The sequence below is a fragment of the Hypanus sabinus genome, chromosome 6 (genome assembly GCF_030144855.1).
Source record: "Hypanus sabinus isolate sHypSab1 chromosome 6, sHypSab1.hap1, whole genome shotgun sequence".
Taxonomy (NCBI): domain Eukaryota; kingdom Metazoa; phylum Chordata; class Chondrichthyes; order Myliobatiformes; family Dasyatidae; genus Hypanus; species Hypanus sabinus.
Genome location: NC_082711.1, coordinates 126,308,605 through 126,333,371, shown reverse-complemented (window position 1 = coordinate 126,333,371; position 24,767 = coordinate 126,308,605). Strand labels below are relative to the sequence as shown.

General features: G+C 39.4%; 1 protein-coding gene across 8 annotated transcripts in view; it reads left to right on the top strand.

Moving 5' to 3' along the window:
• Nucleotides 1-24,767, top strand: part of LOC132395815 (protein CASP-like) — a 739,549-nt gene that overhangs the window by 590,987 nt on the left and 123,795 nt on the right. For 3 of the 8 annotated variants that reach the window (XM_059972894.1, XM_059972895.1, XM_059972893.1), the window contains one exon: nt 10,583-24,621. The exons of the other annotated variants lie outside the window; for them this stretch is intronic. In XM_059972894.1, the coding sequence (XP_059828877.1) occupies nt 10,583-11,342 (760 nt within the window). In that variant the 3' untranslated portion in view covers nt 11,343-24,621. Of the gene's footprint in view, nt 1-10,582; nt 24,622-24,767 lie in introns of those variants that run through there. 8 annotated transcript variants of the gene reach the window in all.

Sequence of the window (24,767 nt, the reverse complement as noted above, 5' to 3'; positions counted from 1 at the left end):
CCTGTTGCCTATTACTACCACTCCATTGTCATTTTCTAGCAATCCAATATTTACTCTCGCCTTCCTTTTACACTTTATATATCTGAAAATACTTTTCATATTCTCTTTGATATTATTGGCTGGCTTACCTTCATGTTCCATCTCTCCCACTCCCACACCCCATGGTTGCCTTTTGTTGCTTTTTTAAAGTTTTCCCAATCCTTTAACTTCCCACGGTTTTTTGCTCTATTATTTGCCCTCTCTTTTGCTTTTACATTGGCATTAACTTCCCTTGTCTGCAATGGTTGTGTCATCTTGCTTTTAGAATGCTCCTTCTTTGGGATACGTTTATCCTGCGCCTTCCAAATTGCACCCAGAAACTCCAGTGATACTGTGTCATCATCTGTGCTCAGTTCTGGTCGACTCACTACAGGAAGGATGTGGAAGCCATAGAAAGGGTGCAAAGGAGATTTACGAGGATGTTGCCTGGATTAGGGAGCGTGCCTTATGAAAACAGGTTGACTGAACTCGGCCTTTTTTCCTTGGAGCCACAGAGGATGAGAGATGGCCTGATAGAGGTGTATAAGATGATGAGAGGCATTGATCATGTGGATAGTCAGAGGCTTTTTCCCAAGGCTGAAATGGTTGCCACAAGAGGACACAGGTTTAAGGTGCTGGGGAGTAGGTACAGAGGAGATGTCAGGGGTAAGTTTTTAACTCAGAGTGGTGAGTGCGTGGAATGGGCTACCAGTAACGGTGGAGGAGGCGGATACAATAGGTTCTGTTAAGAGACTTTTGGATTGGTACATGGAGTATAGAAAAATAGAGGGCCATGGGGTAAGTCTAGTAATTTCTGAGGTAAGGACATGTTCGGCACAATTTTGTGGGCCGAAGGGCCTGTATTGTGCTGTAGGTTTTCTATGTTTCTATTATCTCTGCTAGTGTTCCCTTCAAACAACTTTTGCCAGCTCCTCTCTCATACCTCTCTAATTCCCTTTACAGCATTGTAATACTAAAACATCTGACTTCAGCTTTTCCTCTCAAATTGCAGGATGAATTTGATAATATTATGATCACTTTCCCCTCGGGTTCTTTTACCTTAAGCTCTCTAGTCAGTTCTAAATGTGACTTCAGCTTCTTCTACTCAAATTAGACAGTGAGTTCTATCATATTATGTCCACTGCCTCCTAATTAAGCTTCCTAATCAAATCAGGTTCATTACACAACACCTAATCCAGAATAGCTGATCCCCTGCTCTAAAAAAGCCATCTTGTAGGCCTTCTCTCTCTTGCAATCTAGCACTAATCTGATTTTCCCAATCTTTTGGCATATTGAAATCTCCCATGACTATTATAACATTGCCTTTTTGACATGCCTTTTCTACCTCCGTTGTAATTTGTAGCTCACATCCTGACTGCTGTCAGAGGCCTTTATATAGCTCCCATCAGGGTCTTTTTCCCTAAACTCTACTGACAAGGATTCTACATTTTCCAGTCCTACGTCAATTCTCTCTTAAGTATTTGATTTCATTGTTTAGCAATAGAGCCACACCACACCCTCTTTCTAACTTCTGGTCCTTTGATACAATGTGTATCCTTGAACGTTAACCTCCCAAGTATAATTTTCTTCCAGCCAAGACTCAGTGATGCCCACAATGTCATACTTGCCAATATCTTAACTGCGCAACAAGATCATCTGCCTTGTTCCATGTACTGCATGCATTCTAATGTAACACCTTCAGTCCTGTATCAGATTAGATTAGATAGATACTATATTGATCCCAAAGGAAATTACAGTGTCACCACAGCATTACAAGTGCACAGATGTACAGATATTAGAAGAGAAGTAAAAACATAGAAACAAAGAAAACCTACAGCACAATGCAGGCCCTTCGGCCCACAATGCTGTGCCAAACAAGTATTTACTTTAGAAATTACCTTGGATTACCCATAGCCCTCTATTTTTCTAAACTCCATGTACCTATCCGGGAGCCTCTTTAAAGACCCTATTGTATCTGCCTCCACCACCATTGCCGGCAGCCCATTCCACGCACTCACCACTCTCTGCGTTTAAAAAAATGTACCCGTGGCATCCCCTCTGTACCTACTTTCAAGTACCTTAAAACTGTGCCTTCTCATGTTAGTCATTTCAGCCCTGGGATCAATGATCAATAATCAATGCCTCTCATTGTCTTATAAACCTCTATCAGGTCACCTCTCATCCTCCATTGCTCCAAGGAGAAAAGGCCAAGTTCACTCAACCTATTCTCATAAGGCATGCTCCCCAATCCTTGTAAATCTCCATCACAGCCTTTCTAATGTGGTCTGATAAGGGTCCTATACAGCTGTAAAATTACCCCACGGCTCTTGAACTCAGTCCCATTGGTTGATGAAGGCCAATGCACCATATGCCTTCTTAACCACTTAGTTAACCTGCGCAGCAGTTTTGAGTATCCTATGGACACGGACCCCCAAGATCCCTCTGATCCTCCACTTTGCCAAGAGTCTTACCATTAATACTGTATTCTGCCATCATATTTGACCTACCAAAATGAACCATCTCACATTTACCTGGATTGAACTTCATCTGCCACTTCCCTGCCCAGTTTTACATCCTATTGATGTCCTGCTGTAACCTCTGACAGCCCTCCACACTGTCCGCTACACCTCCAACCTTTGTGTCATCAGTAAATTTACTAACCCATCCCTCCACTTCCTTATCCAGGTCGTTTATAAAAATCATGAAGAGAAAGGGTCCCAGAACAGATCCCTGAGGCACACCGCTGGTCACCAACATTCATACAGAATATGAGCCATCTATAGCCACTCATTGCTTTCTGTGGAGGACATCAATCTCCTCAGGAAGTAGAGGCGACTCTGACCCTTCTTGCACACAGCCTCTGAGTCTGTCATCCAGGTACACCCCCAGATACTTGTAGGTCCTTACCACATCCAAGTCCTAACCATGAATATTAACAGGAGGCTGTTTTTCTAAAGTCTATCACCATCTCCATTGTCTTACTGATATTCAGCTATAGATGATTCATCTTGCACCATTTGACACCACCACCAGGGCCCTATATTCATCCTCCTGTCTCCCTTATACACCCAACCATTGCCAAGACATCAGAAAGTTTCTGCAGATGACATGACTCAGTGTTGTATCTGAAGTCCGAGATATACAGAGTAAATAGGGTATCCATCACCCTTTCTAATTTTATACTGCAACTCATCCCATTGACCACAGCTTTGCTCTGTTATCTGCCTGTCCTACCTGACAGTCTCACTACCCACTTTTTCTGCTTGTAAACCAACAGCACTACCCTCAGCCCTATCACTCCAGTTCCCATTCCCTGTGCCAAATTAGTTTAAACCAGGTGCTCCTAAACTTTTTTATGACATAGACCAATACCATTAAGCAAGTGGTGTGTGGACCCCCTAGTTGGGAACCCCTGATTTAAACCCATCCCTTACATAGGAAATGGGAGCAAATCCAGGGTATCCATATAGTGTTCCCCTCTATAATAAGTATATCACTGGCACATGGCACAGACAGCAATCCATGTATTACTATCCTGCAGGTCCTGCTTTTCAGCTTTCTATGAACCTCCTTCAATTCTCTCCTCAGAGTATCCTTGCTTTTTCCTACCTATGTCATTGGAGCCAATACATACCAAGAATTCTGGCTTCTCACCCTCCCCCTTTAGAAAGTTGTGGACCCAATCATGGACATCTCTGACCAGCACCTGGGAAGTTGTACATCATCCGGGTGTCTGTATTATGTCCACAGAATCTTGTGTCTACTCTTCTAACTCTATTCTGTCACTACTGCAGTCCTCTTCTTCCCCCTTCCTTCTGAGGCACAGTGCCAGAGAGCTGATTACTGAGGTCCCCTGTGGTCGGTCGATCATTCACCTCCTTTCCCCAACACCGCTGAAGTGGTATACTTATTATTGAGAGGAACATTCCTGTGTTTGCTGCCCATTTCTTTTCCCTCTCCTAATAGTCACCCAGGTACTAGCCTCCTGTAAGTTGGGGCTTCCACCTCCCTGCAGTTCCTATCTATCACCTTCTCGCTAGGCTTGGTGCAGATGTAGTTATCCAAGAGGCTGGAGGTCTTCCAGAATTCCCACATCTCATGCAAAGGACACAACACTGCCCCTGGAGCCATCCTCACTGCTCTAACAATGCACTAACAGACAAAGAATGAAGGAGATGCAAAAAGAAGAAGTAGAACTCATCGGGTACTTACCTCGCCCACTCCTGTTCTCATTGAAGCCTGATGAGCCAAAGCTCTCCCACTCTAACCTTGATCCACTCCCACAATGGCCACTGCACTTCTCCGTGCCTTGTTCTTATTTGCCTTTGCTAATGAATTGCAACTACACTGCTGAAAAAAACAAAAGCTCCTTTTTTAAATCTCTCGCTTCCAAGCCTGCTTGAGGACATGAATTGTAGAGCCCTTGATACTGAGTCCATAGGTTGTATTCAGTGATCCGTTCAGTGTCTTGGTGAGTGAAGATGTTCAAGCTGGTTCAGCAGTCTGATAGTCGAAGGGTAATAACTATTCCTGAACCTGGTGGTATTGGACTTAAGGCTCCAGTACATCCTTCCTGATGTTAGCAGTGAGAAGAGAACGTGACCTGGGTAGTGGGCGTTCTTGTTGCTGGATGCTGCTTTCTTGTGACAGAGCTCTTCATAGATGTGCTCAATGGTGAGGAGTGCTTTTCCTGTGATGTACTGGGCTATGTCTACCACTTTTTGAACGCTTTTCCATTCTTGGGCACTGGTGCTTCCATATCAGAGTGTGGTGCAACCAGTGAGGATACTCTCCGCTTTATATCTGTACAGGTTTGTCGGTTATGGATGACATGCTGAATCAAAAAAACTTCTAGGAAAATAGAGGTGCTGCTGTGCTTTCTTTGAAATATTATGCTAGTCCCAGGACAGATCCTCCGATATAACAGCCAGGAATATAAAACTACTGACCCTGTCTGATCTGCTAATAGGCCCCCATTTTCTTCCTCTAGTATTCAATAGTCAGCTCTTTGTTTTGCTAATGTTGAGAGAGATGTTATTGTGATAGCACTCAACCAGATTTTCAATCTCCCCCTAAATGTTTTAAATGTTGTAAATTTGTAAGTGCCTTCACTGTTTCTGATGAATACCAAGGAGATCTTTTGTTTCTGTCATAACCTTCCCGGTATTTGACATTAGACTATGGTCCTTAGGCTCTGGACGGGTGAATGGAGAAGGGACTGATGGCAGATGAAAAGTAATGCTGAGAACTCGAAGTGTTACATTTTGGTAGGAAGAATGAGAAGAGAGAAATTCTAAAATGTCCACAAGAACAGGGAGGCCTGGGGTACATGGTGCACACTGAACTGTAAGTGACAGGACAGGTTGAGATGGTGGTTAAAGTGCAGGAACCTCAGATTTATAAACAAATAAAGGCACAGAGCTTAAGAGCAGGAAGTACTAATTGGTCTTTTGTACTGGATTGGCCATGACTGTAGCGTCACTCAGTTGTGTAGTTGAGCCTACTAGTGGATCTGCGTTTCTGGATTGGGTGTTGTGCAATAATCCAGAGGTGATAAGAGAGCTTAAAGTTAAGAAACCTTTAGGGAACAGTGATCACAATATGATCGAGTTCAATTTGAAATTTGAGAAGGAAAAACTAAATTCCAATGTGTCGTTATTTCAGTGGAATAAAGTAAATTACAATGGCATGAGAGGAGAGCTGGCCAAAGTTGATTGGAAAGGGACACTAGTAGGAAGGACAGCAGAGCAGCAATGGCCGGAGTTTCTGCAAAAAATGAGGGATGTACAAGACAGATATATTCCAAATAAGAAGAAATTTTTATGTGGAAGAAGGACACTACCGTGGCTGACAAATGAAGTCAGAGCCAAAGTAAAAACAAAAGAGAGAGCATACAAGGAAGCCAAAGCTAGTAGGTAGATAGAGGATTGGGAAGCTTTTAAAAATTTGCAGAAGGAAACTGAGAAGGTCATTAGGAAAGAAAAGATGAATTATGAAAGGAAGCTGGCGAATAATATCAAAGAAGATACTAAGGGCTTTTTTAAGTATATAAATGTTAAAAGAGAGTTGGGGGTAGATGAAGGACTAATAGAAAATGATACTGGAGATATTGTAATGAGAGATGCAGAGATGACAGAGGAACTGAATGCATATTTTCCATCTGTCTTCACAGTGGGAGACATCGGTGGTATACAGGACATTCAAGAGTGTCAGGAAAGTGGAGTATGTGCAGTGGAAATTACAACTGAGAAAGTGCTCAGGAAGCTTAATGGTCTGAGGGTGGATAAATCTCCTGCTCCTGATGGAATGCACCCTCAGGTTCTGAAAGAAGTAGCTGGAGAGATTGCAGAGGCACTAACAATGATCTTTCAAGAATCGGTAGATTCTGACATTGTACCGGATAACGGGAAAATTGCAAATGTTACTCCGCTATTTAAGAAGGGTGGGAAGCAGCAGAAAGGAAACTGTAGACCTGTTAGCCTGACATCAGTGGTTGGAACGTTGTTGGAATTGATTGTTAGGGATGAGATTACAGTGTACCTGGAGGCACATGACAAGATAGGCCAAAGCCAGCATGGTTTCCTGAAAGGAAAATCCTGCTTGACTAACCTGCAATTTTTTGAGGAAATTACAAGCAGGGTAGACAAAGGAGATGCAGTAGATGTGATGTACTTGGATTTTCAGAAGGCCTTTGACAAGATGCCGCACATGAGGCTGCTTAGCAAGATAAGAGCCCATGGAATTACAGGGGAGTTACTAGCATGGGTGGAGCTTGGGTTGATCGGCAGAAAACAGAGAGTGGGAATAAAGGGATCCTATTCTGGCTGGCTGCCAATTACCGGTGGAGTTCCACAAGGGTTAGTGCTGGAACCAATACTTTTTACGATGTATATCAATGATTTGGACTATGGGATTAATGGATTTGTAGCTAAATTTGTCAGTGGTACAAAGATAGGTGGAAGAGCGGGTAGTGTTGAGGAAACAAGAGAGCCTGTAGAGAGACTTAGATAGTTTAGGGGAATGGGCAAAGAAGTGGCAAATAAAATACAGTTTTGGAAAGTGTATGGTCATGCACTTTGATGGACGAAATAAACAAACAGACTATTATTTAGATGCGGAGAGAATTCAAAATACAGAGATGCAAAAGGACTTGGGAGTCCTTGTGCAAGATACCCTAAAGGTTAGCCTTCAGGTTGAGTCGGTGGTGAAGAAGGTGGATGCATTTTTGGCATTTATTTCTGGAGATATAGCATATAAGAGTAAGGTTGTAATGTTGAGGCTCAAAAAGGCACTCATGAGAAGACACTTGGAGTAATGTGTGTCGAGTGCATTTTTGGGCTTATTTTAGAAAGGATATACTGACACTGGAGAAAGTTCAGAGAAGATTCACGAGAATGATTCCAGGAATGAAAGGGTTACTCTATGAGGAACGTGTGGCAGCTCTTGAGTTATATTCCCTGGAGTCCAGGAGAATGAGAGTGGATCTCATAGAAACATTCCAAATGTTAAAAGGCCTAAACAGATTAGATAAGGCGAAGTTATTTCCCATGGTAGGGGAATCTAGGACAAGAGGGCACGACTTCAGGATTCGAGGACGTCCATTTAGAAGAGAGATGTGGAGAAATTGCTTTAGTCAGAGGGTGGTGAATCTGTGGGATTTGTTGCTACTAGCAGCTGTGGAGGCCAAGTCATTGGGTGCATTTAAGGCAGAGATAGGTACTTGATTAGCCAGGGCATCAAAGGGTATGGGGAGAAGGCAGGGGAGAGGAGATGACTGGAAGAATTGGATCAACCCATGATTGAATGGTGAAGCAGACTCAATGGGCTAAATGGCCAACTTCTGCTCCTTTATGTTATGGTCTTATGATGTCAGTTATGGAGCCACACTTTAGGTAAAGCATGGTGACTTTGGATAGGGTGGAAAAGGGATTCACAGAAAAGATTCCAAAGTAGAGGGACTTCAGTCATGCAAATAGACAAGGGAAGCTTAAGTTGTTCACCTTAGACTAGAGGAGGTTGTGAGGGGGTTTGATTCAGTGACTTGAAATCATGATTATCAATATATTGAGAGCTTGTCCCTGCTAGAGGAAATGTTATGGACGAGAAGATACAGTTATGAGATAATTAGCATTAAGTATCAACAATGTCATGTGGAAAGATTTTTACCCTAGACCCTGGAATGGACTGCCAGGGATATTGGTGAAGTCAGATCTAAATATAAAGTGCAGAAGGAAGTGAAGTGTCAATTCAGTTGAGTGAAGAATTGCTCTTGAATGGAGTCGGTGTTTCTGCCAATGGAATGTGCTATTCCAAAGAATTGGTGCTTGGCTGCACAAAACTGAAAACATGCCTCCTGCTAGGGAAATCCAGAGGGGAGGGAAAATAAGCATAGATTTAGTTAAGGAAAACTATTATTTTGTGTGGCTGGGAACCTTTGGAATTCTATTTGCCAGAGAGTTGTAGATACTGAGTTACTGAGTATTTCAGGGCTGAGGCTAACATATTTTTAAGACTACAGGGAAAGCGAGAGTCAAAGGGATTGGTTGGGACAGAAATTTAGGGAAATGCTGAGATCAGCCACAGTCTTACTGAATGAAGAACATGCGTGAGTAGCTGTGTGTCCTTCTGCACCTATATCTATTTTCTTGCATACCTTTACAAATGGTTGTATCTTTCTCAGTTGCATGCAATGTTTTACCTTCTTTTGATCTCAAATGAGTGGAATGGTTATGTTTGGTCTGATTGCTACTAGAGAGTTTTCCTTTAACCAAGTGATATAAAGTGATAAATAATTAATAGGGCAGTATCTTTCAAAATCACCAAGATGTGGAATCAGAAAGGTGTCACTTTGGTTTGTTTGATGCATGTAATCTGCAGTTAAAAAAAAGACACAGTATCTCGTGTCCCAGGTCAATATTGCACAGGGAGTTAAAAGGAAATTTAAATTGTGAAGTAATGAACAAAAAGCTGGAAATACTCAGGTGGTCAGGCTGCATCCGTGGGAAGAGAAAAAGTTAACATTTCAGGTCTGAAACCCTTCAACAGAAGGGTGTCATAACAGAGACATTCTCTCCCCACACTATCCCTGCAGCTTAACAAGCTTATTTTAATATAAAATAATTTTATAAAATTATGTAATTATATAAAAATATAATATAAAATAATAACAGCTATTTACAATATACATTAATGATTTAGATGAAAGGGTTAAAAGTAACATTAGCAAATTTGTAGATGACACAAAGCTGGGTGGCAGCATGAGGAGGATGTTAGGAGAATGCAGGGTAACCTGGACAGGATGGGTGAGTGGGCAGATGCATGGCAGATGCAGTTTAATATGGATAAATGTGAGGTTATCCACTTTGGTGGCAAGAACAGGAAGGCAGATTACTATCTGAATGGTGTCAAGTTAGGAAAAGGGGAAGTACAATGAGATCTAGGTATCCTTGTTCATCAGTCACTGAAAGTAAGCATGCAGGTACAGCAGGTAGTGAAGAAAGCTAATGGCATGTTGGCCTTCATAACAAGGGGAGTTGAGTATAGGAGCAAAGAGGTCCTTCTGCAGTTGTACAGGGCCCTGGTAAGACCACACCTAGAGTACTGTGTTCAATTTTGGTCTCCAAATTTGAGGAAGATAATTCTTGCTATTGAGGGAGTGCAGCATAGGTTCATGAGGTTGATTCCTGGGATGGCAGGACTGTCATATGTTGAAAGATTGGAGTGACTGGGCTTGTATACACTGGCATTTAGAAGGATGAGAGGGGATCTGATTGAAATATATAAGATTATTAAGGGATTGGACACGCTTGAGGCAGGAACCATGTTCCCGATGTTAGGGGAATCCAGAACCAGAGGCCACAGTTTAAGAATAAGGGGCAGGCCATTTAGAACAGAGTTCAGGAAAAACTATTTCACCCAGAGAGTTGTGGATCTATGGAATGCTCTGCCTCAGAAGGCAGTGGAGGCCAATTCTCTGGATGTTTTCAAGAAAGAGTTAGATAGAGCTCTTAAAGATAGCGGGGTCAAGGGATATGGGGAGAAGGCAGGAACGGGGTACTGATTGTGGATGATCAGCCATGATCACATTGAATGGTGGTGCTGGCACGAAGGGCTGAATGGCCCACTCCTGCACCTATTGTCTATTATTTTATCTCCTTACCTGATCTGCTGAATATTTCCAATATTTTCTGTTTTATTTCTTTTTTCTAGCATCTGCAGTTTTTTTTTCATATTTTCTTTAACATATATGACTCAATTTGAACATTTGACCGCAAGTTTGTGTCTCCCATCCCGGATTAAACCTGAATGCCGTACATCAATGCCAACTGAGGAATTATCATTCTTGTTGGCGAGTTTCCTGGCACTTATCTGGAAATCCAGTTCATCGCTTCCCCTCCTAAGACATTTCCAGACTTAAATCCTTCTGGATTCTCACCTCTTCTACGTAATTTAACGTATGAGTTTGTTTACCTTCTAATATCTATTGGGTGTTGTGTAAGTATAATAAAAAGTAGAAAGAAAACCTCTGGAATGATCTAATGATTTATTTTATGTTATATTGCAGGTCCCGAATTCGAAGGGAGCTGTTCATTGAGGAAGTACAGGCAGGGTCTCAAGGTCAGACAGGATCCGGTGGCTCTCCATCTGTCAGAGGAAGTAGGACAGGTCACAGTTCAGAAGGGGAGAGCTGTGATGGAGGAGACTTGGATGTGGTGGCTGAAGAAAAGGAAAATGTCATGGGAGTGGAAAATTATAGCACTGGGCGTGTGAGCCCTCAGGGAGGGCAGGTAGAGTCACTTTGTGATGAGGATGCAGAGTCTTTTGTGCAGGTTGACCTTAAAGATGACAAAAAGGAATTGTCCCAGTCAGAAAAAGATGTTATGGTATCTCCAAATGCTGAGAGTGAAGATGAGAGTACCCTAAAGCATCCAGGTCGAAACAAGAGATCTCAACAGGAAGCATCCTCGGAAGAGTTCCGGAAAAGTCCGTCTTTAGTGCAGTCAGTTGTAGAAGAGGAAAACTCTACCTCATCGGCCTCCACATCAGCAACTGTAGGGGAGAGCTCCCGAGATTTGAAAGAAGATACCTCTTCAGAGCAGCAGGCGAGCAGTGAGCAGAGCACCACCTGTGGAGGCTCCTCATCCTCTTCCGCTGCAGGCTTTCAGAAACGGCTGTTCAATTTTTCTGACACAGCATCACCTGCCCAAAAAACAAGCTTGAGAGAGAACAGCTTAAGGCGTAAGAAAGCAGCAAACTTGAACAATATTATCCATCGTTTGGAGAAGGCTGCAAGTCGGGAAGAGCCCATTGAATGGGAATTTTGAGATTAAATTATTAATTATGCACAACTCCCGAGAGTTACATATTGAGAAACCTCGGACATTCTGTACTCATTTTATCCTGTTACGCACTTAATGCCCTGCAGGCCACGGGGCAAAAATGCCATAGGCCAAGGTGCATATAGAAAGGAGAGCATTAAGTTCTGTTCATCATAGCATTTTCAAAGCCAGAGTTGAAACATGCAGTTAAGCTTTTGTACCCTGAAGTGTTTTTGTGTCATGACTGATTTTCAAACTGTTTGGGATTAACTGTTACAGCTTTGCCTTCCCCCTCTGCCAAGTGGGCTTCAAGCAGCGGCAACCATCGGCTAATGAGGGGATCTCCTAGCCATTAAATGGCAGCAGAGCGATATTACACTATCAACTTCTTAAGCAGAAAAAAAGAATTGGAGAGTTTTCAAATGACTAGAATTTTATAGCTGTTCAGTTGCCACTGAGAGATTGCACAGTCATCTGACTCTAAACACACTAGTTTGGTTTCTTAGATATTTTGAGATTTCTTGCTGTTTTAAACTTTGAAAGAGAAGAACACATTTAGCCCACTTATTTTTTAAAAAAAGGTTATGTAAAAAAAAGATTTGTCAAAAAGATGTGGTAGGTGAGTTAGTGTTTCCTTGTATGTGAATTTGGAATAATGATATGTAGTGCACATTGTTTCATAGCTTTAACTAACTCTGGTTTCTCTGCAGGCCAGGGTTTGTTTAATACACTCCATTTTAGGCCAAATCAGGACAAGATCTGTACCTAGATATTTTATAACCTGCTTTTTAACCTCTAAACCACAAAGCACGCTGATCAGACCTCATATTATTGTCTTCTTGTGTGCAAGAGTGTGTGTGAGGACAAGTTTGTATGTGTGTAAGTTTTTAGGTCTGGCTGATTTCATACATACCGATGCACATTTAGAGTGCATACTGCCACCCTTTCCTCAATAAGCTATGGCATCAATAGAGTTTGTATGAATTAGCTTGTCACAAGTTACATTTTTTCTTGCCATATCTTTTATTAAAACTAACAGTAGAGTATTTCAGTATACCAGAATATTTTTGTGCTTATTTATAGGTGTGGTATTTTTTTTCTATCCATTGTTAGGAGGTGATGAAAGGGAGCAAGTCTTGTTCTAAAGGGTCAGACTGCCGGCAGTATTTGGGATATTTTACAAGTTTCACTGGATAAATATTGGCTCCTTGACATCTTACAAGTTTCAGATTATTGATTAGAGTTTGTTCCACAGTGTAAATTGCATCATGATTTTTGTGTTGGTCTTTTAGGTCAGAATCCATTGAAGTATCTGTGTAGCACAATCATAACCTGTCATTTTAATTATAATATATGAACTCTGTTTTCTATAATAATTATGGTTGAGGAGTTATATACCTGATATTGCACCACAGCGTGTTGTGTGTAGTTTTTGTAGCAGATTATGACTGTTTATAGGGAAAGCTACATTATCTGCATGATATGTTAAATAATCATATATTTCTTACATAAAAAATCATACATTGCATATTGATTGAGCACTTAGCTGTTAAGTGTACTTATGGTTCTGATTCAACTCCAGCTAGTCATAGAGAAGGGCTCTAGGAGGCTGCAAGACAGTAAATTAGAATGAAATCCTCCAGCATTCATGCCCACCAGAGAGCATTCCTCAACATTAAGCTGTAAAAGATGAATTGTGAAAATTATGTGAAACCAGATCCCTGAGATACCACTATTGCTACAGGCATGAGTGCAAAATCACCCAGTTCATATCTTTCACCCACTGATGGCGTATAATAGGTAATTACTGGTAAACCACCAAGGGTAGTTTCCATATGTTTTTTTTCTTGATCTCCTCAGCTTTCCAAAGGTGAAAGAAACAAGTTATTTCCCGTGGTCTGCTGTGAGGTCTGCTCTCCTTCCAAGTGGGTAACCATTTAACATTGTGCCATCGAGCAGTGGGTGACACGTGAATCCTTGGAAGTAAAGATTTATGAAGAGGCTATTTGACTCAACTAGTTGACATTTGATATTATCCTCTTTGTGAATGTGATTTAAGTAATTAGCTGAGCTTAAATTCACCATATGTCACAGTGGAATTTGACTTAATTCTACCGAATAATTGGGATTACTGACTGATTGCTGGATTACTTGTCATGTAGCTTCACCACTATTCTTAGCAAAGCCCCATAAAACTGACAACCTATGGGCAATAGTCATATTCCCTTTTAATAAGATGTGAGTGTTCTGTGCTATTCGTGCTTTCATCAGATAGTGGTGTAAGGAGAAAATTAGTAATGAAATGGAAGGCTTCCGAAGGATTGATGTTAACTTTGGCAGTTTTTTCAACACTATTCTCTCAAACACAAGCATTAAATAGCAATCCCTCCTACTCTTTACCATTCTGCATAACCTGAGCTTTGTCCAATACCAGAAATTTGTGATCACCCCATCGTTTCAGTCAACTGGATTATTTTCACACTTCATGCCTGAGATTGAACTGTTGGAAAGCAAGAGTTTGTGGGAGTAGCATGGCAAGCTGAATGTTTCTCATTTTGGTAACTTTGATAAATGAAAACATTTTATAAAATACCATAACTATTTTTGAGACAATAATCTGTCCATCTGTTGTCTAAATCTTACCTCAAGCATGTGTACCTGTTCTCGAAACAGTTCACTTTGCAATGTGATCTTTATACTAGAGAACTCAGGAAATTAAACCTCAATTGGAACACATGAGAATTGATGTTGATATAACTTGAAGCTTCAAAGTTGATTTTGTTTCTCAGAACAAAATAACCTAATCCTAGGAATGTTTGCAGTGGTGGAAATTTCTTTAGGAATCCATCCACACTGGAGGTTTGGGATTAGCTATAAAATTGTTCCATAGTCATTGTGACAAAGTTAATGGTAATTCTTGGAATGATCTTGAAAGATGGCATTTTTTCAGAGATTGGTTAGGTAATGCGTCTGTACATTATGTTGACAGTGTTTGCTGTCAGCCTATATAGAACAGTTAAAAAAGTTTTGTCAAAAGCAGTATATTTACCAGGCGGACACTGATTATTTTTCATTCTAAGCTTCCGTTTTGTAATGTTATCTGTAGGCTTTGTTCCTTTGTTGACACTGGTGTTTAACTATAGAATCATATAATCATTCATAATGATGCAGAGTGTAGCACATATTAGAAATCTTCTAATGTTCACAAATAAAGTTCCTAAGAAGTGATCATAATATCCTGTACATAAATCTGAGTTAATAACTACAAAGTACAAATTACTGCCTGAGGAAATGGGCAGTCCCTAAAAACAGATCAATTCTTTGATGTGCAAAACTTAGCATATAAACAACTTAATAATCTGAGTTAATTCTGGTGATTTTAAAGTAACTTATCCTCAGTCAAATAGCCTTAGGTTTATCCTTTTTTTGTAAATAATTTTGAGTTGAAATTCTGAGAATGATAGGAACATTTATTTTCGTTCTGTATTGGCAACACAAGTAATTTATTCCTTTGAAATTTAGGTCAGACTGGCTGGAAAATCAAGTACTTTTCATTTGATCTCTGAAATAATTCATTGATTGTGTTCATCTTCCCTGAAATTTCAACCAGTCACCATTCACTAAATTGATGCTTCAATTGAAATTGTTTTATATAATTTTATTAAGATAATTGTAAACTTAATTTCATTTCTAGACAGCCACCTTTTTAATCATCTTTATAGCCCAGTTAGAGTAAAGGCAATTATAGCCTGTGATCTTACAGTGTGTATTTTGCAGGTTCTTTGTTTCATGTAAATAATTATGGGCCTTATATTTTACAAGCTTGTAATATATTTTGGAGTTGTTGATTTTGCATACAAATGTTTCAGTTCTCCTGAGTGATAAAGGACTAGATGAATTGGCAACATTGTATCATTTAGCATTAAGACAGAAGGCAGTAGAGATTTGAGATACTGTCCCTGATAAAGAAATACATTCATTCTTAAATCTCTGCAATTATTATGTGCATCATTCTTTTGCACCTTCCCTTCCAAGATAATGGTTAGAACCAGTGATAGTCCTACCATCTTTAATTGCCACCTTTTATATTTTGATTCTGTAGTTGGGCAACATTTCTTGTCTACAGAAACTCTGGAAATCAATCTAAATTTTACAATTTATAACAAGTACTCTTTGTATGCACGATTTCTATTTCTATTTAAAACATTGAAGGCTGTCACTAAATTTTTGAAGGTTTGTGTTGCAAAGCCCTATGTGGCAGATACAAGTTTGAGATTGTCTACATACATTCCATTTCTGACCCATAAGAACAATAAGAGGCTATCTTAAACTTTCCATGGGTAGGTTTGCACCTAAATCTTCTGAGGTTACCTTCTCCATTACGTAGCCACCTTAAAATTTGGTGATTAAAACATGTTCCTGTGAACCTCTGCTCAATTTATGTATCGCAGATGCTAACATTAGATGCTAACATTCGGAGCCAGTATAAATAACTGGAAATAACAGAGCTGAACTCTTGTGTGCCTTGGGTAGGATATTATGGAAAGAATATAAGTCTAACTCTGTCATAATCTTAGATACTGTGATTGCAGACACTGAATTGGCTCCCAGAAACATATGCACAAGTGGAAAAAAGATAAAAGTAGAGTACATTCCCTAAAGCACTTGCAGTATATTTTACAAAAAATATATTTTTAAAATCTATTGTGATAAGTCCTTATAAATGGAGGGTCATCAGCATATTTTCTCTCAAAAGCACTATTATAAAAAGCAATATTAACATTCCTTAATTTTTAGCAGTAATTTTGTACAAATGTTTCCTTTGAACTTTTATCCGATGACTCTTCAAAAGATGTTTGAAATCATTTTGCTGTACAACAGTATAAATGCACTCAATTTTCCACATCTAATTATAATTGATAAGCACTGCAGCTCAGAAAATCTGTGATGAAATTCCATTTGTAAATAAATCTTTGATCGTAAATTCTGGGAATTCGCCATCTTTTACTACCAAATCTTTTCTATGAAAATTTCTCAAACATTTCAGAATTTTTGTGTAGGGTACATCTCAAAATATCTGCAATCTGCCCCATTTATACTAAATCCTTCAAAAGTAAAGAATACAACAATTTCTTTTGCTAAATCTCTAAATTTCTAACAACATTGAGAGTGTGTCTCCATTTACTTCCTAAAGTTTGGGATAAATTTATTATTTAAATGTATCATCTAATAGCAGACTTCTACTGATCCGATCTATTTCGAACCTTCGAAAAAAGTTGTAGAGCTTTTGTCAATAAATTTCACAATTATTATTTCTAATTCCTCCATTATGTAAATCATGTGTTTTAACTAATGTTAGAAGACATCATCAAGCAAAGTATTCTCTGTCATAAAGAGAACTCAAGTTTTGCATTCAGTATAATGTGTTCATAAAGTAGCATCACTAATATATGTAATTAACATGCAATTCTAATTCACCAGCATCAATTAAGAACCTCCCTTGTATGTGTTTCATCATTAAATGCATAAAACACAGATGCAGTGAAAAGTTCACTGGTTAAATCTCATTTTTTCCCAGCTGGATAGTGGCAAAACAAAATTACTTAAAATAAGGAAATGGAACAGATATTTTTGTGTTTTGTATCATCTTGTTTCAACTATGAACGTAGTATCACTGCCAAAGTTGATCTGAAGAATATTATTTTATGATAATCACCTATTATATTGGTGTTTTCTCTTTTGTTATTGGATGCTAAATCTTTGGTGTGCAATGTTAGGGTTGATTCATTATCCTCTACAGGACAGGCAGGACCTTGCCCATATTCTCATCTTCATAGGCAAGTCATGTTAGGTCACGTTGGGTTGATTGAGAGAGCCAGTCTGCAATCTCCCTCTGATACTAACTGTTGAGTTTTACTCTTTTAGCCCCATTTTACCTTTTACTTATTTATACCCACATTCTGTTTTCTATTCTATTATTGCCCTATTCTAATCTGTAAGAACTACCACCTTTAGCTATGCATTCTAAAAGTAAAACAATCCTTTCCTCCTTTCCCTGAGTACTGCTATTCTATTTATTTTGAAGATTTGTTTCATTCCCTCTATTTCCTGTTGTATTCATTCCTCTGCATGAATGTATCAATAAAATTCACAGAATGTAAAGCATATTTGGGTTCATTTGTGTGCCGCAGGTACACTTTAACAGCGATTCTCATCAGTAAATGTACACCATGTGGATTTAGGTTGGTTCCTTGATTTAGTTTAAAGCATGAATAATGGGTGTGAAAGCTAAGCTGAATTAAAGGGTTTTTTAATACTGCTGGAAATGTATAAGAAGTCAGTCATCATCTGAGAGTAGAAGCATTCCTGTTCCTTTTGAATTCCTCTGCTTTGGTCCATTGTGCGCTTCAGCTGCAGATTTTAGAAACCTTGTCTGCTTACAGTCTTGTTACTCTTTTCCATGGGGTTCTGCATCATTCTGTTGGCTCATAAGTTTTGTTTATGCACGTCATTATGTTCCTCATCAGGAACTGATTTTTCTCTCAAAATCCAGCTCTCCCCTAATTATTTTCTGCATTCACAAAATCTGCCCTTCAGTCATAGCTCCAATTTTTATGATCAACATACTTTTTTACTTTCTGTAGGACCTGCTGCTGTGAGTTTTAATGCAGTGTTTTAAGCTGGTGTTTTGTTGTTTGCTTATTTATGAAGGATTATTTCTGGTATTTAATAAAGTTTTTGGAATACTTTTCTGATTTTGCTCAGCATAATATTTGAACACAACTTCTGCAGTTGTTTAGCTTCATATTTCTGTGACCTGGGCTAGTTCAGTTACAGATTAAACTATCCATGTTAGACAAGACTAAGTCAGATGGAAATTTAAGTGACTACACATGCTGGATGATGGGACAATCCATCAGTATTTCCCTGTTTATTTGTGAATTCTCCAGATCTTTGTTTGCATCCATGTTATCTGTTGGCCACCAGCTTCTGTCTCACAACTACCACTCGTCTCTTCATAGCAGCTATTTCCCCACTACACTCAGTTCTGATGAGGTGTCTCAACTGAAAATATCAACAATTCCTCAGCCTCCACAGATGCTGCTTGACCTTCTGAATTCTTAAGAAGTTTTGCTCAAATAACTTGAACCTGTTACATTCTTTAAAAGTCACTGGTCCGTAGAGGTTTTTATAGCTATCTAAAAGTTTTGTTAGTACCACATGTGCATTATAATAAATATTATGTACATAGTACTATACTTACTATACGTAACAACTAGTACTGTACAATACATATTCTGACCCTAAATGTAGAGTTCTTTTCCTGTGGGCATTACGTTTTTTGATTTATGTGATTTTCATTTTCTACTGAGCTTCATGCTCAGCATCAACGCAGTTTACCTTGCTGAAGTAGTCTTTGTAGTTTATGAGTGAATGAAATCAGTGACAGCATTTTGATCATATATGAGACCAGTGGTGTTGGTAGCCAACGAAGTTCCAAATAATAGCCAAGCCATTTAAGCAAGAAAAGTAAATTGAACTCCACTAAGTGTTGTCAGCCATTTCTGTTAAGGCTGTTTGTTTCTTCCATTTTGCCTGTGAAGAATCCCAGACTGATCAGAAAACATCTAGCAATTTAGGTCATGCTTTTTTTATGTGTGTGTTTTTAACTAAGTTTCATCTCCTTCCTGTCCCAAAGACAAAGCTTTTGTATGGTCAGGAAACTAGCTGGCTGCATTAAACTTACAATTTAAGGAGGGTATACTTAATAATGGTTAAAATGCAGTGTGTGTCTTGCTGGTGCCCGTATTGCTTACATTAAGATTTATGTTCAAATTTCACCCAAAATTTACTGAGTTATTTTAATTTAAAACTGAGGTCATAGCAGGGGATTAAAAACAAAACTGTAGATATTGCTCATTAGAACATAGAATATTGACGAATACAGCACAGGAACAGACCATTCGACCCACAGTGTTGTACCAAACAAGTTAAAAATGCTAATCAAAAACATCCAAACACTGATCCCTCCTACTTTCATGTCTGTATTCCACACCCCCCCCCCCCCCGCCCGCCATCCTCCTTATATCCATGTGCCTATCCAAACGTGTCTTAAAAGTCTGTAATGTACTTGCCTCTACCACTGTACCAGGCAATGCATTCCAGGCATCTATGACTCTCTAAGTAAAAAACTTACCCTTCATATCCTCCTTAAACCTACCCCCTCTCACTTTCAATACACGCCTTCTGGAATTAGACATTTCAACCCTGGGAAACAGATAATTTCTATCCACTTTATCTGTGCCTCTCATAATTCTGTAAACCTCTATCAGATCTCCCCTCAGCCTCTGATGCTCCAGAGAAAACAGCTCAAGTTTATTCGTCTCTCATGATAGCATATATAAACCAGGCAACATCCTGGTGAACTACTTCTGCATCCTCTCCAAAGCCTCAACGTCCTTCATATAATGGGGCAGCCAGAACTGTACACAATACTCCAGATGTGGCCTAACCAAAGTTTAATAAAGTTGCTAATGTTACCGCCTTACTAATAAAAGCAAGCATTCCATAAGCCTTCTTAACCACCCTATCTATTGACCTGTGTAGTCACTTTCATGGACCTATGACTTGGACCCCAAGATCTCTCTGCTCAGCAACACTAAGGGCCTTGCATTTTTCCTACCAAGGAACACAACTCACAATTTTCTGGGTTAAACTCCATCTGCCATTTCTCAGCCCACATCTACAACTGATCTATATTGTGCAGTATTCTTTGCAGACTTCTACAGTATCTGCAACTCCATCAATCTTGGTATCATCAGCAAATTTACTAACCCACCCATCTACGTTTTCATGAAGGTCAATTACATGCATCACAGATCCCTGTGGAGCTCCACTAATTATATATCTCCATCTTGAATAACTCCTTTCAACCATTACCCTTTTTCTTCCATGTGCAAGCCAGTTCTGAATCCAAACAGCAATTCGCCATGGATCCAATGCATCTTAATATTCTGGATTAGCCTCCCATGAGGGACTTTGTCAAATGCCTTACTGAAATCCATATGGACAGCATCCACTCAACAACCTCTCTTGCCACCTTGTTAAAAAACTCAATCAAGTTGGTAAAGCACAACTTACCCCATACAAAGCTGTGCTGGCTCTCCCTAATTAGGCTATGAGTTTCCAAATGCTCATATACCCCATCCCTAAAAAATTTCTCCAGCAATTTCCCTACACCTGATGTGAAACTCACTGCTCTGTAGTTCCCAGGATCTTCCCTGGTTCCCTTCTAAGTAGAAGTACAAGATTAACCACTCACGAGTCCTATGGGACCTCACGTGGCTGAAGAGGACACAATAATACTGGTCAAGGCCCAGCAATCTCATCTCTTGCCTTCTTCAATAACCTGAGGTAAATCCCATCAGTTCCTGTGGATCTATTCACTTTAATACTCCTTAAGAGGCCCAACACTTCCTCCTCCTTGACCTCTAAATGCCCTAACTCAGCACTGATCTGGTTCTCCATATCCTTTTCCTTGGTAAATACTGAAGCAAAGTACTCATTAAGTACCTTACTCATATTCTCTGCATCCAAGCAAATGTTACCCCCTTGATCCTTGAGTGGTCCCATCCTCTTCCTAATTATCCTCTTACTCTTGATGTATGTATAGAATGCCTTGGGATTCACCTTAATCCTACTTGCGAAGTACTTCATTGCCCCTCCTGGCTTTCCTAATTCCCTTCGTTATTTCTTTTTCTAGCTTCTGTTTACTCACATGCTTCATCTGATCCTGACTTCTGAAGCTTTACAGACTTTTTAACATTTTTGTCTTGACTAAATTCATCACCTCTCTGGACATCCAAGGGTTCTCTTATTTTTCCATTCCTGTCCTTCCTTCTAACAGGAACATACCTTTCCTGTACTCCATGCAATTGATTTTTAAACACTTTCCATGTGACTGATATATGGACTTGCCAGAGAAAAGGTGTGTCCAATTAATGCTTCTTAGTTCCTGCCTAATGCCCTTATAATTTGGCCTACTGCAGTATAAAATTTTCTTGCAAGGACCATACTTATCCTTATCTATAGCCATCATGAAGGTTAAGGAATAGTGGTCACTGTTCCCTCATTGCTCACCCACTGAAACATCAGTCATCTGGCCAGGCTCATTAACCAACACCAGGTCAAGTACGACTCCTCATCTCGTGGGACCATCCACATACTGAATCAAAAAGCCTTCCTGGATACACTTAACAAATTCTGCCCCATTAAAACTCCTTGCACTAAGAAGGGTTCAGTTTATTTCGGAAGTTGAAGCTCCCCATGACGAAAACCCTATGTTTTTACACATTTCTTTAATCTGATTACATATCCGTTGCTCAAATGTCCAGGTGGCTTTTAGGGGTTGTGTAGTACAATACCATCAGTGTGATTGCACCCTTTGTATTCCTGAGTTCCACCCAAATGGACTTAGTGTCTGACCCCTCCATTATGTCTTGAGTGCAGCTGTGATATTGTCTCTGATTAGTAGTGCAACTCCATCCCCTCTTTCACCTCCTCCTCAATCATTTCTAAAACTTCGAAAACCTGGTACATTAATTGCCCATTCTTGCTTCTCTCTCAACCAAGTTTCAGTAATGGCAACAGCATCATAATTCCATGTACTGATCCGTGCTCCATCTTCATCACTCTTACCCATAACCCTAGCTCACACTTGAAACTATCTGACTCATAATACCTATTATTTAAATTTTGTCTTTCAATACATCCCCTGACATCTACCAGTCCTTCCTTCCTTCCTTCCCAGCCTTTTGCAAAACTAGTTTAAATTCTCACAAGTAGCATGAGTGAACCTCCCAGCCAAGGTATTAGTTCCCCTCCAGTGCAATCTGTCCCACTTGTACAGGTCACTCCTTCCTCAGAAAAGTTTCCAATGATCCACGAACGTGAAACCCTGTTCCCTACACCATCTCCACAGCCACTCATTCATCCATGCTGTCACCCCAATCCTACCTGCACTAGCCCATGGCACAGAGAGTAATGTGGAGATTACAATCTTGAAGGCCCTTTTCTTCAGCCTCTTACCTAACTGTAAACTCACTGCACAGGACCTCTTCCCCTTTTCTGCCCATGTCTTTGGTGCCAATATGCACCACAACTTCTGGCTGTTCCCCCTCCCCCTTTAGAATATCCTGTTGTTACACTTGGTATTTTTATTACAGTTTTCGATGGTTTCTTGAAAATTTAGTGCTTGGTTTGGTTTTTCTGGATTTTTTTTGTTTTGTCTTGATCCCCCATGCTCCTTCAGCTGAGCAAGAGGAGAAAGACAAAGCAAGTCATCAGTGAGATGAAAGACATAATGTATAATGCTCAAGTAAAGATGCATTTTCACAGATTAGCATCAGACAATCCAGAAGTCACACTTAAGAGTACTTTTGACTTGGTAACTTAAACAGTGAATCTCATGAATTCCTGTCTGATCAGCTGCTGAGAGAATGCAATTAAGAAAATCGTGTTTAGGACGATATGCTAACTAGTGGCAGTTTGTCGGACAACTACTAAAATTCCTTTTTGCTGAGAAATCATTGATTGTGACTCAGAGCTGCAGGGTCTAGAATGTAGAAATCAGAACATACTCTGTTGATAATTCATTAAAGTTGGGATACCATACAAGTATTAGTGACTTGTTCTTGCAACATGGAAATTGTGGCTCAGCTTAGTCTCAAGATTTGGAGAAGAAATAAGAAGTGATAATCGTGTGAAAGTGTCTAGGATTTAATTTACAAGTGGAGATTATGATTATTTATTTGTGTTAAGACATATATCATGTCACTCCTCACTCTGAGCGTTGCTTAAATGCTCTGAAAAATGCCCCTTGTATCTTACTTTCAGGTAGAGCAATTGCAGAGTCTGGATGGATTGAAAGCATTAGTCTATTGTCCTCATGAAAAGTGAAAATGATCACCATCAAAGGAGGGCAGGCTGAAATATGTTAATATTGCGTCTAGAAGGAAGGTTGTAATGGACATCCAGAACCATGAATATTGATATGTAAGGGTGATATTCTGAGAGAAAGTGACATTCTTCTCCCTCATATTTTCCTTTCTTACAATGTGCCTAGTGATGACACTACAGTTATGTTAGCAATGGAAAGTCATGCCTTTTGCTTAGTGTCAGAGGTGGACTGTCCAGTCTTGTGGCTGGTTGTATTTGCTACAGTGCAGTGAGAGATGATCTCAGTTGCAATGAAATAGAACATGATCCCATTGTTAAATAGTCCAGCCAATGAGTCATGAAAACAAACAAAGCAACATCACCTATTTATACAACTCAATAATAAAATGTAACTAGTCTTTTCTTTCCTCAGATACTGACTAACTTGCTGAGTGCTTTTGGCTTATTTGGATTTCCAACATGTACAGCTTTCAGTTTTGGAGTTACAGCAATAGATTATCTTTGACTATGGCAAATAAGTTTCACTTCTGCCTTTTGAGCTTGAGCACTTAAACAACATTAATTTCTATAGCACATGTCTGAATCATGGTTCTCTAAGTTGAGGTGAGACAATAGTTTTAATCTTTGCTCCAGCCTCCTAGAGCCCCCTTTAAATCAAATTGGTCAATAGTAAGTAGAAAGAGACCGCTCATTAAACCTTTTTCCATTTTGTTGGGGAGAGTGGTGGAAATCCATGGAATTATACATTACCATCTGTGCAATAACTATTAACCACCTGTGGACCATTTCTGTACTGCCCCATGTACTACAGCAGCACACTTGTGTGACATACCTACCTGGACAATTTTAATAAGCTTATTGTCTTTACCCACTCCCCAAAAGTTTTGTGATGTCTTACAGTTTAACAGTATTCCGTTTATTAATGCCATCATATACTGAAAATTTTAGATGATTTTTAGACTTTTTCTATTCACAGTCACAGAGAAAGTTCACAATGATAAACCCAGATGACCAAAACAAAGTGTCATTCTTGTGCACATGACTTTATGCTAACCATTTTTCACTGTGATCCACATTTCATAGTTGTTTTTCTTGGTATTAGGAATTGGTCAAAACTTTTCTATATGGCTGGCAGAAATGAAATCTGCTCTCTCTAATCAGGTTTCTCTCTGTCTCTGGTGATTAGTCATACTGCATACTTTGTTCTCAGCACTGTAAACAGTCCTTATATAATATGGAGAAGCAATATCACTGTATGAAACTCACATGATGTATTATTCACTAGCACCCTAGGTGTGATAATTGAAGTAAATATCTTTTATACAAACACAGTATTGGCCTTCATTGTCTTTATTTATGTGTAATCATTCAAAATCAATAATTTAATTTGTTATATAAAGAGATAAAATGGTCTGATGTTTTAGCTTTATAATATGTCTGTTTAAAAATGTTTTTTATATTAAAGTACATTCT